We start from the raw sequence: 18,225 nt of genomic DNA on the forward strand, positions 1-18,225 counted from the left end.
TCGCTATGATATATCTTGCAGCACACATTATTGTTTGCAACCATCACCTTTACCTCAAATACTGAAATCATTACCACCATTGCTTTCTGTCACCATGTCTGTCATTGCAATAACAATGAAATCACCATCATCACTCAACTTCAGGCTTGTTCAGATGAGAGTAGTGTCATGACCAACATCTGATATATATTTCTGTTATAACATTGGACATCAGTCATTTACATACACATGACAATGAGATTAGACACTGTGTTTTGTCCACAGTGTAATGGTTGAAATGTTGTAGAATTTTTTCAGCATGTGGCTTTGAAGTGTAATATAGTACATATTTTGAAAAATTGCAATTAAGAGATGTAAAATCAGCAGTTTGAGGGGAAAACCACTCTCACTGCATCAGAACACCTTACCAATTTAGATTTAGTCTTTAATTTGGTCTTTGTATTCAATTATTACAATCCTTTAGTAAATTTTTTTGTGAATTACATTTTTACATTTGGAGTATGGATTGTGCCTTTAAGCGGTATATTAAACTCAGCGCAATCAACCCAGCAATCAAGCTTCATTATTTAAAGCAAGCCTGTGTAACTTTAGCTGAACATTGGCAACTAAGGCAACAAGTAGCAATTACAGGATAATGTTAAATGCTAAAATATAGTAGCACAAGTAGAGAAGAGTCATACTGTCAGCAAACTGGCTTGAATTTACACAACATTATCTAACAAAAGTTTGCTAACATCAGCTACCATAAGCTTCTGGTCATACCAGAACAATTAAGGCTATAGCAGTAAAACCCCTGAATGTATTACACTGAGCAAGGACTTACTGGTTATGAGTTTAACTTGCATTTATTAGAGAAACAATGTGCTGTTTGTGCTTTCAAAATATACACACTCTCACATTAAGTCATGTATATTTATTTTTGTTTGTTTGTTTGTTTATGTTTTTGGTTGGATATATTTATTGGTTTTCAATATTTTTACAATACATATTGCACAGAAAGGAAAACACAGATATACAAAAAATAAACAACAAAGAATAAGAAAATACCCAATGTATATTGATGTATATTATAAAACATGTATTTACTGCCATATACAAGCTGTATTTCCTCAATATAGTAAAGTACAGACTTGGTTGTGTAGCTTAGTTACCATGCATGAATGGTCCCCATATTTTTTTTGTGTGTCTGTAGCCTTTAGAAGCGTACATCAGTGGTCAGGCAACTTAATTGAGTCTTCAGTAACTTAATAGTTGGTGCTTCAGTTGATCAGGATGAAGAAGGTTAATCAATTTTACCTTCAATGTTGACCGTTTTCAGATCATAAGGAAAGAGACACAAGATCCAAAGATAAAGATTAAGTTGAACTGAAACTATGACATATGAAGTTAAGATAAGGATTTTGCTGTACTTGCCTGAAGCTGTCATAAATGCAACCATTCTAGTGGATTAGAATGTGTCATACTAGCAAGCAGCCAACTGCTATCGATCAAAGACTACATACTCAGATTGAATATGGACCCTGCTGACAGACTGGGTGATCAACAGACCACAAATATTGATACATGTATGTTCAATTTATGTTCAGATCAATAATTTAAACATTTTAGGATTTGTTTCTCTTAAAATCACAGTGAAAACACCAACAAATGTCCAGCACTAGCAGGGTATGAAATTAAACAGAAGCCCACTGACAGCCATACACTGCTGGCCAGATGTGCTAAAATCTCAGAGCCAGCACGCCACCAGGCTAAATGGGTGAAATGAGGCGTTGTTGATAACTGTAGTGAACCACATACTGCGAGCCTGACAGTTGGTGTTAGGAGTGTGTGTGTGTGTGTGTGTGTGTGTGTGTGTGTGTGTGTGTGTGTATGTTTAGAGCTAGCTGCAAGTGCCAAGCCAATTCTCCAGATACTCTCTCTGTCAGAAAACCACAATGCCTAAAAAGTGTTCTTTCATACTTTGTTTTTATTTATTCTGTTTATTTAAATGGGAAAAGTTGTTAAATATATAGTTGAAAATGTTAATAACATATTTTATTTAAGTAAAAGTACAATTTTTTGTCACTCTGTGATAAGATGAGGTCTTTATTTATCTCGAGGGAAATTGTTAGTGCAGCATTTGCAGTACAAAGTAGGAAAGAGTGGAAAGCTACATAATTTCAATTAATGTGCAAGTATAAAAATATCAATAAACAGATGTCCAAAATACCAAAAATATAAATAAACTAAACAGCAAGGAGCATAGGTTGCTCATATCTCAAATTTCTTCTTGGTGAGTGGTACATGTATGAGAATACATGCATATGTCCGTCCATGATGTCCCATTACTGCACGTTATGCGCCAATATATCCTGTGAATCAGAACATTATAATGATTGGAATCCACAGAGAGACAGTAATCCAGAAAGAAAGAAAGAGACTATTGAGAAATCCTTACAAATCACATCAGAAAGTCATCCAAAGAAGGTTAAATCAATTATGCAATTATGTAAATCTGAACATTATAACGAATAACCATAATAACATGTAATATAAAATATATTAATGTACACAATAATAATCTTTCACATTGTAATCTTTAGATTTTTACCTCTTGCATGTTTGTGTGCTGCTGCATGTCCCTCTGTGTAAGTATGTACATGTTTTGTCAAAGTAATAATCTCACATAAGGGGAAAGAAGTGCCTAGGAAGGAACCAAAAGTTAATTGTTTGTTCTGGAGGGACAGGTTTTAGCATCAGCATTGATGTCGATGTTCGTTTGATTACGTTTTTCTTCATCTAATAACACGGATTTGCCGTGATTTTTTTCTCTCTTCTCTCTTCTTTCACATCATACCGCTATAAACTGTGGGCAATTCCCTCAGGCAAAGTCTGAAATGTATACTCACGAAAAGGGTCTAAAAAGGGCTCAAAATGTCTGCAAGAGAGCCCTCGCGCACTTGACGATTTGACAGTGGGACGGCCCTAAGCCCTCATGGATTCACCACTTTAAGTTAATTAATTGAATTTAAACCTCAGATTATATTTGAGGGTTTTTCTTATAAATTTAAGTTAATTTTGATAGAGCTAGAATGAATAGTGCTCATAGTACTGTGATTGCTGTTACAAAAAGGAAATGCAATGCTTGTTTCAATTTATGTGTTTATTTAAGACATATAGTAGAATAAGTTATATGCTTGTTGCTGTTTATTTTAAGGTTATCAACATATTGTCCCTACTACTACTGCTGAACTGGAAATAAAATACAACAAATAAGAAGATAATTGAGTTGTCCCTTGCGTCCTTCAATCCTGAATCAGGCCATTTTCAAGTATGGGCAGGAGCTGAAAATGTCTTAAACATAACAGAACTTGACAGTACATGTGTAGTGCCCCCGCCTAGGCGTATATTACTAATGTCCCCTTAAAATAACAGTGAAATGCTGCACTATTCAGACCAGGTTTTTGTTGATCAGTGGTGCTCTGGTTAAGGTTTGATTAGGTATCGGCACATAAGCGACTTGGTTAGGTTTAGGGAAACATCACAGTTTTAGTTAAAATAAATATTTTGCTATAATTAGGGGACCTTAGTTATCATTGGTACAATAATAAACACATGGGTATGGTTATGGGATGAACATGATTATGCTTTGTTTTTGTTAGTTTTAAACAGGAAAACTTTTTTTGTGATTGTTGCAGCTTTTCTAAAAAATTGTGATGAAAGTTGCAATGTTCTTTTTTGTGGTGAAATTAATGGGAATTGGTGTTAATAAGTGAAAACTGCAAAAGTGGCTGTGATTTTTTTAAACTTATCGTTGAATTATGATTGACACTTGTTTAAACACAAGGTTTTTATTTTGAAAAATATGTTCTTAAAACACACACATACACACTCACACAGTCTCATACTTAGGCTTGTACTTTTACTTGAGTAAAAAAAATGTATGCAGTAAACTGAGTACTTTCACCACTGATCAGCAGCAGGTTGATGTTGTGTCAGTGTTCTTTCTAGAAAGGCCCCCTGAAGACTTGACTCACTCTTACAACACTCAACCAGCTAAGCTGACCTTTGGTAACATGCCAGATGGATAATATTAGCTAAATAACTAATGGACTCCTCATGTTGGGAGCAAGCTGATGCCCTAAGTGAAGGAGGTCAAGTATCTCAAGTTTGTTCTGTGGAGTCAGTCCCCTTCTAGAGAGTTCCCCAAGCACCAGCTGCAGCTAAACATCTGGCTACTTTTATTTCCAAATATCATTGCATGTCTGGAGGGGGAAGAGTGTGTAAAGACCTTGTGAGGAAGGTTGTGTTGGCTTGAATCATCCATATGATGTTTCCTTGTGCTCATATGGCCAATTTATTGTGTTTAGATCAGATATAATGATGGAAAATAGAAATACAATAGTGATAGGATTAATTTTGCGTTGTGTGTTGCTATGAATTTAACTTCTATTCCAAAAATTGCGTGTGTTTATGGTTGTCGCTGTTCTGTAAAACACACTCTCCAAAACATCATGTTTTCTTTGGACATGATACTATATGGTATTATACAGAATGTGTATGTATGGATACTGAATGACTGGTACCTTTAAGTCAACTCAGTTAAAAATGGGATTTCATGTGTCTGAAATAAAGAGCCAAATAGGAAGACTAATTTATTTTCTCTCCCCTTACTTGCACGTCATTGTGTTTTCTCCCATTTTGTCCCCGTTCTGTTACCTTTTATCTTTTCCTATTGTGTATTTGTTGTTGTTTTTTAATTTTTATCTTCATTTTTATCTCGACCACTTTTTTTGTTCCTTGTCTTTCTCCTCACATGTTTTCTCCTCCATCCCCTCCATCAGATTATCCAGGATCGTGTGGACTCCCATGTGTCCAGAAGTCGGTTGTTGTGGAATTCCCTACCTGGTGGTCTCTATGCACTCCCCCAATACTCAACTGACCCTGCCCAGTTCCCTTTTTACTATGCCATACTGGGTAAGTGTTGATCTTGTCAAATCAGGAGTTTGCCCGGGCTTGCTTAGATGCTGTTTTTTGCTATTTGTAGTTTCACCAAATATTTATAATACATAAACATGTGAAAAGATGATACCGCAAGAGGTGCACGGAACGGTGTATTATATGCATATTTTTAGATTAAGCATGACTTACACTTCCAAAGGATATCCTTATCTATGATTACATCGTGAATAAATGTCCATTAATCTCATTAGAAATAATACTAAAAAAAATAATATATACTTGCTATAAGACTGCTGTTGAAGCCGATTTCGGAAACTTAAAGCTGGAGGCAAAGAGTGAGGAGAAAGTGGCCTGGTTTGTTTACATGTATGCGTGGGTGTGTGTATAGATATGCATTCAGACTGAGTGATTCTCAACAGATTGAGGCTGTAACTCAGATCGATGTTTGTCTTTCTCTGAGGAATTGCGGACACAAGGGTTAAGGGAAGAAGAAGGTAGGGATAGAAGGAAAGATGGGGCAGTTTGGTTTATGTCACAGCAGTAAATCATTAATTTAGCTGCTGCCATCTCCAGTGCTGCTGCTCTGGGAATAACTTGTCATCAAAGCTGTGTGTATGACGGTCTCACTCTGCTACCTTCCCATAACTTTTGATGGCAAAGCAGTCGCAACTTCTGCCTGCTAGTTGGAAAATGTTTGACTTACTGCTCAGATGTAGTGGCCTCAGGATCTGTAAAAATATCTTGATTTGATTTACATCTTTACTTTTGTTTGTGCAAAGTTGTGCCGTTATGTGGGCAGTGGAGCTACTTGAGACTGTGTGTGTGTGTGTGTGTGTGTGTGTGTGTGTGTGTTTCTTGTTGAGCATCTGGCTGGTTTGGCACACATACACTCACACACGTCAGCAGCCCTCACCAGCCAATAACTCCACAATCCTCTTTCAACGGGCTTTACAGGACCTGCGAGGACAAACCTTTACAGAGGAGAGTAGGTATAATGGGGCTACACTCACCAGAAAAGGGAGGAAAAACAATGTCCATTTAAAATATACTAGTTGTTCCTCTTTTTAGATAATGTTCAATAGAAATATGTACACAATCATCTGTTCTCGTGCAGGAAAGAGATAAGACTTGCAAATATTTCTTAGAGACAGAGGTGTTGGAAGCATTTGTCAATGTAAACTGCAATTGGTAAAGGACACGATTAGGACATTTGCAGTCTGTGAAGTTAAGACCTCTCATTTAATGAGAAAATGCAAGGTGAGCTTTCAAACTTAAGGCTCAATCAATAAAACTTCTGGCCCTTGAATTGAGACCCGGCTGCAGTCAGTCTCTCTCCGAGGTCCTGAAATGCTCAGACCTTCTCTTTTTTTATATCCACGGTGCTAAATCGTCTTTACTCATCTTATCTTTCTTTCTTTTTCTACAATATCCCTATATCCCTTCCCAGTTCACACTTAATGTCACTCTAACAGCTCTCACATTACAGCCGGGAAGACTAATGACCCGCACGTGAAGCTTAACCACTCTCAAGGTGTGAAAGACCCCACTGAGGTTCAAAACAGATCAAATGACCCACCAGTCAATTAGAACTGAAGAAGGGAGGCAAAACATTTTCAAGAATCCAAAGCAAGTCCAGTTACCTTTGACTTAAAATCTTTAGATGTAAAGTTTTGGGACATAGAGAGGCAGATTTTAAAAGAATGTTCAAAATTGATGTTGCTGCTGAGGCCACTATTTACAGACTACTACCTCTTAATACAGGTAAATCTCCCAAAATGCTGAGTCCCACACTTCCCACAGTGCAAGTGGTCTTTGTGAGACCTTCACTAAAAAGTCATTGATTCTAACTGGCAGAACAATTTGTCTGCAAACACTTTGGTAATAAAAGAAGCATATGTTTAATAAATATGAAGGTGGCATAGCTCCTTCCAAGAAAGCTCAGATGAAGCAAAAGGACTCAGCCTATTTCTGTGACACCCCCCCCCACAAGGGCAGCCCTCGTGATACACAAATACCGCTAAGCCCACCTGAGATGGCTGGTCGGGGGGCCCAGTGTCAGAGAGATGGATAGAGCTACACTAAAGAGCACTCTGGCGCCCATTTTCATGAGGATGTGTACTCCCCTGTTCCCATACCCACCTAACACCGGGCATGCCATGTGCCTGCAATCCTGGCCTTCTTTAGTTGTTGTGAATATTACGTGTGTAGTACTATGTGTGTTCCCATATCTGCCCCAATTTACATATTGTGTATTTTGAGCATCTCACATACGGGCATTTACTTTTTAAGTTGTTTTCAAAAAGCTGCACTATTCAATATTTTTAAATTAACAATGATAAAAATGTGTAATGCGAGAGGGGTTATTTGAAGTGACAAACCCACACAATGTTTTTCTTCATCTTTCAACTTATCTTTTTGGTTTTACTGCCCACAACTTCACTGCTTTGGGTTATCAGTTTCAAGCAGTAGCAGACACCTGTTATCAGCAAAAACAACTCACTTATTTAGCGACTAGCGAGAACACAGTGGAACATTAAGAGCTAGATATATCCTGCTCTTTGTGTGATCTTTTCTTTCATATAAATTCAATGATTGTGTGCTTATCACATTAGTCTTACACCAAGCATGTACATAATGCTGTTTACAATGTCAAAACAAGGTATTACATAGTTGGGGTGTCACCTTAATCTGACTATAATCTATTAGTGTGCATGTAAACACACTGAATGGTGTTACATATGTCATGTAACAGGGCTGTAGTTTTGCATTGTATTTTCTACTATTAAAAGATACAGTAGGGCATGAATGGATTTGTTTCTAATAGAATAGAAAAAGTATTCAGAGAATAAAATCCAATGGTAGGAGCCAATGCCTTTATATTATTGATTTATTTCTTTGGCACAGGCTGCCACAGGGAGAATCAATTTCCTCAACCCCATTTACCCGTTGTTCCATATGCTGGCTATCATATATCGAAGGTAGTAATTTCAAGTTTGGTTCCGCTTCATAATTTTCTTTTTGTCCTGTTTGGTTCATTTGTTTGCCTCAATAAAATGCAAAACATGTAACTAACAAGATCTGTTTTATTGTGAGGTTGTAAACAATACAATTACTCTTTACTGGTACAAATCACATGAGTCACAATTCACTAAAAGAGACACAAAGCAAACCCTTGGATTAGACATGTTTACTCATGCTCAGTCATGGGAACCAGGGGTATATATCCTGTCAGAAAGATTGATGACGGGTGCAGCACAGAGTGCTTTGTGTCCAGTTAACCATAATGGAGCTTTATGGAGAGCTGTATCTGCACAAATCTGTGTTAAAACCCTAAATACAGGTGACCCATGACCACTGTTTCTGGGGTGTGTGTGTGTGTGTGTGTCCAGGAAAAAGCCCGTCGCAGCAGTTCACGGCTGTGATCCATACGGTTACTCCTCTGCAGTCCCAAATCTCCCCTGTGGTGAAGCTCATCATCGCTGTAGCCAAGTCCAAGTTCTGTGCACAGGTGGGAAGTGTGTCTACATCTCACTGTAATTTGGTGCTGGTATTAAATATGAGCTGCCAAACAAACAGCAGACACGTTATCAAGAGGTGTAGATATTTTATCACTTATAACTGCCTCATGTTTTCGTTAAGACTTCTCTTCGTCTGCTTCTTCTCTTTCGCTTTCTTCTATGCATCCTCCTTTTCCTTTGTCCCTTCAGGTAATAAACTTTGATGAGAATACAACTAGATATACGTTTGTATTATCAAAATATTTACTAATTGTGTTTAATATTATGCCTTTTACATTTTTATGATGAACTGGCTGTGAAAAGAAATCAGATAGTTTTCATATTGTTTTGACTTTTTTCTCAAACCATTTGACTTTATCCTTTATAATTTTAGATTTTTTTCCTTTACGTTGGCCTTTATACTCTGCCGTACTGCTAACATTGTGTTTTTTGACTACACATACTTGTTTGACCTCTGTGCATAATAGTATATAAGCGTGAACATGGCCTAACTAACTTGTATTTACAATATATAATCCATCTTAAAATTATCACATAAGGGAATTGAGCCCAGAAAAGACATAAGACTATGAATAAATGTAGTACATCAGCAGATGAAACAAAGTGACTGATAAAGAATTCAGTAGTTTTACATTGCATCCCTTTAAGATAATTTACTGAATACTATAAGTTTACTGTTACACACAGCTAAAGTGTATCTTTATACTTCACTTTGTGAAAGATATCAGCTTTTTCAAAAACCTCCATGCAGAAACAAATGTATATTGATGTTGATGGTTACATAATGTTAACCAAGTCCAATTTCTTTTCCCATACAGATTGTGATTTTATGGAACTGCGAAAAGCCTTTACCTCCTAGGAACAAGTGGCCCTCCACCAGCGTGCCTCTCACTGTCGTTGAAGGACAGACCAAGGTAACAGCTGCTGGCTTTTTGCATCCATTATGTATTAAAAGATATTTTGTTGCTTAGCAATAAAGACATTTATCTCACCTTTATAAAACAGATTTGCTCAAAGGTACCACCAACCCTTGGCTTCTAGCTGTTTTCCAGTTACTACAAAGTTAAAATGAAAGACACTACAAAGGAAGGATGAAAAAAATGCAAAAGAGATTTTCTAATAGATGGCTCAGAGAATGACAGAAAAATATAACCCGCAGATCCGTCAAGAAAAGGGTTGGTGGGTGTTGTAATTGAGTGGTGGGATTTAACACCAGGAATTGATTTGCTTGTATTTAATTCTTGTCAAATTCTGCTCCAGGGAAAAATACATAAATAAATTTGGTATCTTAGGATTTTTAGCATGTGATAGTTGTGTGTTCATATCACAGGATTGTGTTTGTACTAAAATAAACACGCCTCTGCAAACTGCTTCCATGCAACTTTATCATATAGTCAGACTTTAAATCAGTGTTGTTTCATAAAATGGAATAACCTTTCAGCTCTAGTGTTTTTATCCACTTACTTTTCATACTAAAACTGTATGAAAAAATATTTCTTTCCTCTATTCCAAATCGGGGGTGCAGAGCCGCAGCGAGTGCAGATTGCCTTAACAATACAACTATGAAAGAAAAATAATCCATTTTTTCAAACCACCTTAACAACACACTGAAATGGCTGCATCCCTCGGAATTCCCTTGTGGTGAGATATCCTGGGACATGAGTGATATATTTGAAAACCAAGTGAAAACCTCTAAAACTATGCAACATAAGGAATAGCACAATTGCGCTCCCATAGTCTTCACATTCACACTGTAACCATAACACAGTATATGTAAGCCTTTTTTTTGTTTGATGATTTGTTTCCTTTTTAAAAAGTGAAAAAATGCTTTAAAAGAGCTCCATACAACAATTGTAAGAAGTAGCTGCTGGAAAAAATACCTCTGATACATATTGCAGAAGCCAATGAGATGGAAGATTTATATCTATTAAAGCATTAACGTATCAGATGTTAAAGCCTTCAACACATTAACTGTGATCCGCCTAAGAGGATAGGACGTGGTGAGGGATGTGACAGCAGGAGCCTGATTACCTTCACCCTTTAACCTTGTAGGTTGAAATAGTCAAAATATCTCCTGAGGATTCACCCAGACTCATAAAGAGGTAAAATACATGATATCTGTAGTGAGGAGTTAAACTTAAGATAAATCAGATACATTCTGAATCATAAAACCTCAACTTCACCAGTGGAGAAAGCTAAAATAGAGCTAATATTCTCTGCAATAACCGCAGGGAGGAATTCACCATTTAGAGCTTCACTTCATGATAAATTGTTCAAGAAATTAAGCAAATACCCTTGAGAAGGCCAGATGTTCAGTCCCGTGTGGGTTGTTGTTATATTAAAACCCAAAGAAAAACAAGAGTGGACTCTGATTAAGGCTCATTGAGGCTGAAATGTATCAGTCAGTTTTAACTTCAATGAACAGTCACTGAAAATGAAATGCTTTTATTAGCTTTATTACTGCCGAGTGCCACAGATTTTGTTTGGCTTCTATTAACATTCTTGTAAGTCCTCAGTCTACTGAGCATGTTTGTTTGTTTTTCTGCAGACAATTCTGAACCAATTGGCACTTATTAATTGTTATAAATACTTTGTCTTTTGTTCCGTTGATTGCTTACATGTGTCCGGGTTCTGGTTTTTGGGGGCCTGCGAGTACTGTTGTAATCACAATGCTGATACTTTGATGATATACAGTAATCATAGTGACCATGTTGCACCAAAATTCATCCCAAATTGTATGCTAACAAATCTGCATTGTAACTCTTGTAGCTGCTGGTGCTGCTCCTAAAGAGGCCTCCACAGAACCGTTTCTTAAATCTTCAGAAATTCCCACAGTAATGGGGTTTATAATTGAGATCTGTACTGAAAATACAAAGTTTTTCAATCAGTATAATCAGATGGATTTTAAAGACCCTGATTCCCCTCACAGGTGTTTTCAATTATTTTAGCTGATTTAACTTCTCCACAGGATTTGTGTGTTTGAATGACATCTCCCTCAATGTCAAAGTTTTGTCACACCTGTTAGGGTGGAAAATGTGCACCTTGTCTATCACCCCCAAAATCATTGTGATTGTAATCATTGTAAAAGTGGGCATTGCTTTACCCATTACACAACCAAACAGCTCACAAATTTTCAGGTAAAAAAAAACGAGACTGATTAACAAATAGTACATCCACTGTAATGTGTGAGACATGTGAGTATTGAGGAAAGATTTCAGTTACCACTGTTGATGGACCGTGCATGTCAGACACAGCTTGTCCAAGGGAGATTGCACACAGACATGTTGCCCCCCCCCCACACCCACCAAGTGCCTGAGGGATGACATTACAGCCCATGTCTCCCAGTTCCTGACACCATGATATATTTTGTTTTATTTATTGCGGGCATTCCCAAATGGTTTCCTATAATATTTTGTATAGTGTCCTATAATAATTAGGCCTATTGATCTGTTGTGGCAGGTTTGGACAGCCTCCCTTGCACAAACATAATACATTTCGAATCCAGCTTTCAACCAACAGCAGCACTTAAGAAGTGTGGTATTACGAGATACCATTCTGTGCTGTCAGTGTACTTCTCTTGATGACTAAAGTACAATTCTGAGCTATCCACTTTTATATTGCTTTACTGAGAGAAAGTCGTGTGGTTCTGAAGATGTGGTTTTCTATGTTGCAAAAGCAATATGAAAGTCTTTTGCACAAAAATGTGAACTTTTATGGGGAAAACAACATTAGGCTACATGCATAAATTGGTTTAGTAAGAAAATCATACAGAGTAAATACTGTGAAGCTCTCAGAAGGATCATAATGCAACAGGTGCAGCAGTGTATCACCAAATTTAAATGAGAAAAAGCATCAATCTATCCCTGGAATCTGTCCAGCCAGACTGTTGAAATGAAATTGAAATATCTACAATATTTCAGATCAAAAGATGATTAATGGGTGAGGAAACAAGAAAAAAACACTATCTAATAATAATATTTTAATTATCTAATCTTTTTGTTAAATATTGGCTAATTTAATAACCTTGTTGGATCTTGAACAGTTTGCATTTATTTTATCGTATTTGAACAATTTACATTTAATATAAACCATATGAGAAGTTTAGAGGAGAAATGTCTGTTTGAAAAGGAGCCACAACAACAGTGCTTTTTGTGTCAGAAGCCAGAAAGTTTGTAAACCACAGGTTTAATCTTTAACATTGTACTGTATTTATACACTTAATATATGTTTTTGTTTTTTTTCCTTGCTTTAAAAAGTATTTAAAGCTACCATAAATGTAGCAGAGCAACAAAGCAAATATTGAGATCTTTAATGGAATACAATGTAAATAGTGCAGTCTAGCCTCTCTGTTAACAGAGAATGATAAAGAAGTATTGTACAGTGTTGGAAAATGTTCTTTCCTGTGGTAATTAAATTCTAATGCAGTGTTATTTCTGGTTTAAATAGACACTTGATGGTGAGATTGAAGTGACAAGAGTTTTGATTGTCAGCTATTACATTCAAACCGGGAGTGTGACTTTGTTGGGATTGTTCTCATTTGCTGACATACACACACACACAGAGGAGCTCACAGCCGTTATATGATATTTCACAATTGAAAACAATTGAGCTTCTTCCTAAAAATGCACTCTATTGCATCACATACACATATACACATGCACACGGACATACACACACGGCAAACTCTCTCTAATCCTGATGCAAATGTGTCCCCCTTGAAATACAAGAAGTGTTTCCACTGGTGACCATAAAATGCATCTCAAAGGCGATATGCATGTGTGTGCTGGTACCCAACAGCGCCCATGGTCCTATAATTAGTTGTGGTATATTGTCGTGCAGCCCAGACAGATGCTCTTCAGTGTATTTCCTTCCAAGTGCTCACTGTGTTTGTTCCTACTATAATAACTACACACACACACACAGAAAGCTTGTGTTTTGCCTCGACAGATTGCAGCAGTAGAGTCATTTGCTGTTGGTTATGAGTGTATGTACTCCGTAATGTTAAGTGGATACACTCCATCAGCAAGCTTTTACTTCCTATCTCTCTTACCTGTACTTCTACTCAGTGTTTGCTTGCACTCTGTCCCCAAAATACCATGTCTACAATTTAATAAATTTTGTTAATATCTTCAAGTCCTCAAACAAAACCAACAAAATAGGTTTCTTGTCCTTCAAGGTCTGAAAAAATAAACTTGATTAAAGTGATGATATTGTTAAATTCTTTTGATTACCATCATACTCTTTTACTACTTTAATTAAATCTTCTTTGAGGCCACACATCCATTTGGAATTTCTGGTGCATCATTTCCATTTAGGCATTAGAGATGGGTGCACATGCCAGGTAAGGGACAATTTCAACAGGTTGCTTTTCAGAGAGTTACCACCACTTGATTATTAAATTATCCCATTCCAATGTGTTTATTTCTGCTTCAACTACTTTGAAAGATAAATTATGCACAATAGAAATCCCCCGAAATCCCGACCTGTCACATGCTTCTGTTCCTTCCTTTTATTGTTGACTGTAAATATACTTACACAACAAACTTAACCTTGATTGTAAGTTGACTGATTTGGAGACAGTTTGAGATTCTGGTTGGGTCGGAGCTCCCTTAGAGAATCAGGGTCATACAGGTTTAAATGAATTACCTACCATTAGTACACAGTGGGTAAGGTGCATACCATGAGTATAGTTGATCAGATGAGTCAAGTTACTCATAGCTTGGCCTCACTATAAGGGAGGTTCTGCTTGTTCAGTATTTACGACCCAAACATCAATATTATAGAAGGAGCGACCTATACACTCCCGACAATCACTGTTAATATGTCGGCGATACCTTCACTTTCATCATTCAATATTAAAGGTGTTACCCCCACACCCTCAATTTTATATTTATAAGTAAATCTTAAACATTTATCCTGACTCCTTAAGTATACATTTATATTATAACAAAGGAGCATAAAAGTGAAAAGATCAAAGGTAAAGTAGGACCTAATGTTGAAACCCGATTGAACAGGTCAGGGCAGTAGATTATAGTAGAACTGATGGTCTTTTGTTGACCTCAAAATATCCTTTCCAGTCTAATAAAAATGTCTTCAGGATTTATCCGGTCTTAGGCAAATTTAGTATTTTATCAACACCAAAAGTACATTCCTTTTTTGGTCATGCATATGTAGAACTGATGTATGTCGTGTATGTAAGAATTATTGCCATATAAAGTTGTTGTGATTAATGTTTTAGGAAATAGTTGCCTATTTACACATCCAGGAGACACAGAGCAACATTACCATTCCTTTGGAGTTGTGTTTATGACTACCTGCCAAATGTAAGTCCCTTCCCAAATCTTTGTATCTCTGTTTTGCTCTCCACCAACTCCTGAGGAAATGCTCTGTGTCTATAGCTGCAAAATGTTCCACTTTCTTTACCAGCTAGTCATTAATTTTCTCTGTCAGCCAGTTCGTGCCAGGCAGATATTATGCAGTGGGTTTATTGGAGCATTTTTGTTAACAACAGCTGCGTGCTGCTCCTGGAAATGAGGTTGAGAGTGGTGAGAATGAAGTAAAACAGTAAAGTCCCAGCCCTAAAACCAAAACAGCGAGCTGAAAGAGAGTCAGTTCTGTGGTATAATCACTACGAACTCCTTTCACATTACAGGTAATTTAATCCATTGTTAATCTAAAATTATATGTCTGTCCAGCTTTAAATTAAAGTCCATGTCAGCTCTAATACATACCAACATTTTATTGTAGAAGAAACTAGGCAATATCCCCGCGACCCTGCACGCAGGATAAGCGGTTGACAATGGAAGGATGGAAACTAGGCAATATTTTATTTATAATATTTTATTTCAGTTTTTTTTTTCTGATTCTGAATGAATTGACCAACAAACAGGAACATTTCTGAGATGTAGTGCAAAATGTAAAATTGGACATCAGAAAAGTGGTCTGGGCCTGCTCTGACATAGAAAGACTCAAATAGTAAAGAGCATTTTTGTACAAGTGCCATCATTTTTCACACCAATAATAACAATGTTCATCATTAGAGAAAGTGACTATCCATAGTTTATGATGGTGTTTCAGATAGCTATGTGATCTTTGACTTTAACTGTAATTTACAGACATTTAGATATATCCATGGCATAAAGATATACTGGATATCTCCAGAGACTCCACTTGAGGTAGCATGAGTCATGGCAAATATAAAGAGAGAAAAGAGGGTGACAAAGATCAGGTTCAGACAATTGAACTGCCAGTGATTTAATCTCTGTCCAGAGGCAGAAAGCCATTGACACCAGCCAGAGTAAGGGATGGAGGCTGATTCACTGACAGACAGTGACTGACAGACAGACATACAGTACAGTTGGGTTCATTGTGAAGTTTTTGGTCTGTGCCAGCACTGATGTCTACTGGACCACAACTGCTGATGGGCAATATTTTAAGTCAAAGCATCTGTGTTTAGATCACACAGGGGCATTAGTGTATAACTCCAGCAAAAGTGCACTGGATTCATCTTTTTGATTTAAAAATGGATGTGATCTGAATTCATTTCGACAAATTATAATGAACAATTAAGTTTGCACATCTAGAGCCATTTAATGTCTCCCATCCCAATCCACTTCTGTTTGAAAATAGCATTTATTCTTAACTGAATGTTTATATATAAAACTGACCTATGATTCCATTTATGCTCGCTTCTCTTGACTTTGTCAGCCTCTGGGGACCATGAATGTCTGTACGAAATTTTGCACTGATCCATCTAATAGATGTTGAGTAAGACCTCTGATACAATATTTATCAATTGTGTAATAAACAGGCATTGATCAATTAGATAAGCGAACCAGCAAATGGACACAAACTGATACAACATTTGATTACAGAGCAAGAAAGAGAAAAAAGAGTGAAAACAGTCAAAGAGACTCCCAACAGACAAACATAGGCAAGGGGCTGTTGGAAATAAACGTAAAGGTGACCTGAATGATGCTGGGAAATGTAGTGAATGTATAACATTCAGACCATTCGTCCATCATGAATGCAGCTGATTATCAGGCAATTTACTACAGACAAATACACTGTAATGGTGGTTTTCACAAGAAAGCAGAGAGACTGTTACACTACTATGAAAACCATCCTGACTGAACTAATTACCTGCCTGCTGTTTGTAGGGCATCCATCCAAAGAAAATGTTTGTTTTTTTTACTTTAAGCAGTGATTTAATGCAGTTTTTTATGTGGCACTCACAAATAATTGGAGGAATTTGGGGGATTTGTGTTCAAATTTGTTTGATGTTATGCATAATTTCTAGATGAATTTGCACTTAGCATCAAATGACTCATTAAGCTGAGATGGAAGTAGACATTAACCTTGCGGATATTTGTGGTCTTACTTTGCAAAATAAGCCTCTTAGTATTACAACTGGGGGTGTAAATTCAGTCTTCTTTATTTCACACAGTGACATGTTAAATGTCACTGCTGTAGCAGTAGTTAACATGGAGGTTCAATTTAGTTACATAAAATCTTAGTTGACCAAGATAAAAACATAAGAACAAATAATATGTAGTCTACTTAGGTACACTAAAGTGCATCATGGACTGTAGGTTGTGTGGTTAGTCCAGCTGGCCTCACAGGTTCAACCTACATATACTAGAGAACTTGAAAGATCCCCTGTGTCTAAACTCAGTTTGTATCTTTCATGTTTAATAAGCATTGCTGACTTTTGATTGTTCTATTTTAATGATATGAATGAAAAACTCAGTTGTTCAGTAAAATCTGCTCACACAAAAACAGGAAATGCATGTTTGAATTTGTTTGTTGTGCAAAATACAATACAACTTTACCTTCAACCCTCTGTTTCAGTTTTGGCTTGTATGTTTTCAAGGAGATGGTCGTTGGAAACCTTAACTGAACCATAGCTGCTCAACAGTTGAATAATTCACACTTTAATTACAAGTCAATAACATCATCAGCAGCCCTCTTTAGACTAATGGATCAAGGTCTACTACACTTTCTGTTAGGCAAAGAATTGATAAAGACTCACACAGAACTTATTAAGTCAGTTGGTTTATTGATTGACACACAGCAGGGTGTGAAGCAAACACTTTCTCATTGGCTGTTTATTTTGCCTAGATTTTTTTATACCTCTTTTCCAACTATATACCTTCCAAATGCTTATGGATGTAAATATATTTTCTGACGAACTTACAAATCTCAGGGAAAAGAAATCATGAACATTGGTGGACCCCACTGCCTAGTGGTTAAGACACGGGCAATGAAAAGCAATGTCCCCGGTTCAAGTCCAGACTCTATCTCTATCTAAAAAAGTCACATAATGCCCCACATGTAATTTTATAAAATAATAAATATGGACCTAAACACCTGGCTACATGTTAGTTACCACTGAGGGTTAATGCCACATGGGGCTCTTCAAAATATCTCTTGAAGAAAATATAGGCTAATTCGTGTTGCTTTTGATAGAATTTTTACATTAATAAACTATTGTTAATAATGTTCATCTCTTTCTGTGTCTCTCTCTTCAGACAATGAGCAGTCGTTTTTTCCCCCACAATGCCATCCTCACTGATGCTGTTCTCAGTCTGGATGAAGACTCTGTTCTCTCAACCAATGAGGTAAGTCGCTGATGACTGATGATCAACCAATTGGCACAACATTTCCGGGTTTTTTTATTTACGAACTGGTGATCTGAGACAATGAAGCATTATCAACAAAATGAGGTAAAACGGCTACATTCCCAAGACCACCAAAAGACCATTAT

General features: G+C 36.9%; 1 protein-coding gene across 1 annotated transcript in view; it reads left to right on the top strand.

Annotated features, from left to right (window-relative positions):
* LOC119909485 (exostosin-1a) overlaps positions 1-18,225 on the top strand; it is a 65,586-nt gene that overhangs the window by 29,125 nt on the left and 18,236 nt on the right. Inside the window, exons 5-8 of the mRNA XM_038727731.1 lie at positions 4,824-4,956; positions 8,331-8,449; positions 9,278-9,373; positions 17,990-18,079. Coding sequence (XP_038583659.1) covers positions 4,824-4,956; positions 8,331-8,449; positions 9,278-9,373; positions 17,990-18,079 — 438 coding nt within the window. The remainder of the gene's footprint in view (positions 1-4,823; positions 4,957-8,330; positions 8,450-9,277; positions 9,374-17,989; positions 18,080-18,225) is intronic.

The sequence above is a fragment of the Micropterus salmoides genome, unplaced genomic scaffold (genome assembly GCF_014851395.1).
Source record: "Micropterus salmoides isolate LMB-PRFRI ecotype aquatic unplaced genomic scaffold, ASM1485139v1 Ms_hic_scaffold_18, whole genome shotgun sequence".
NCBI classification, from domain to species: Eukaryota; Metazoa; Chordata; class Actinopteri; order Centrarchiformes; family Centrarchidae; genus Micropterus; species Micropterus salmoides.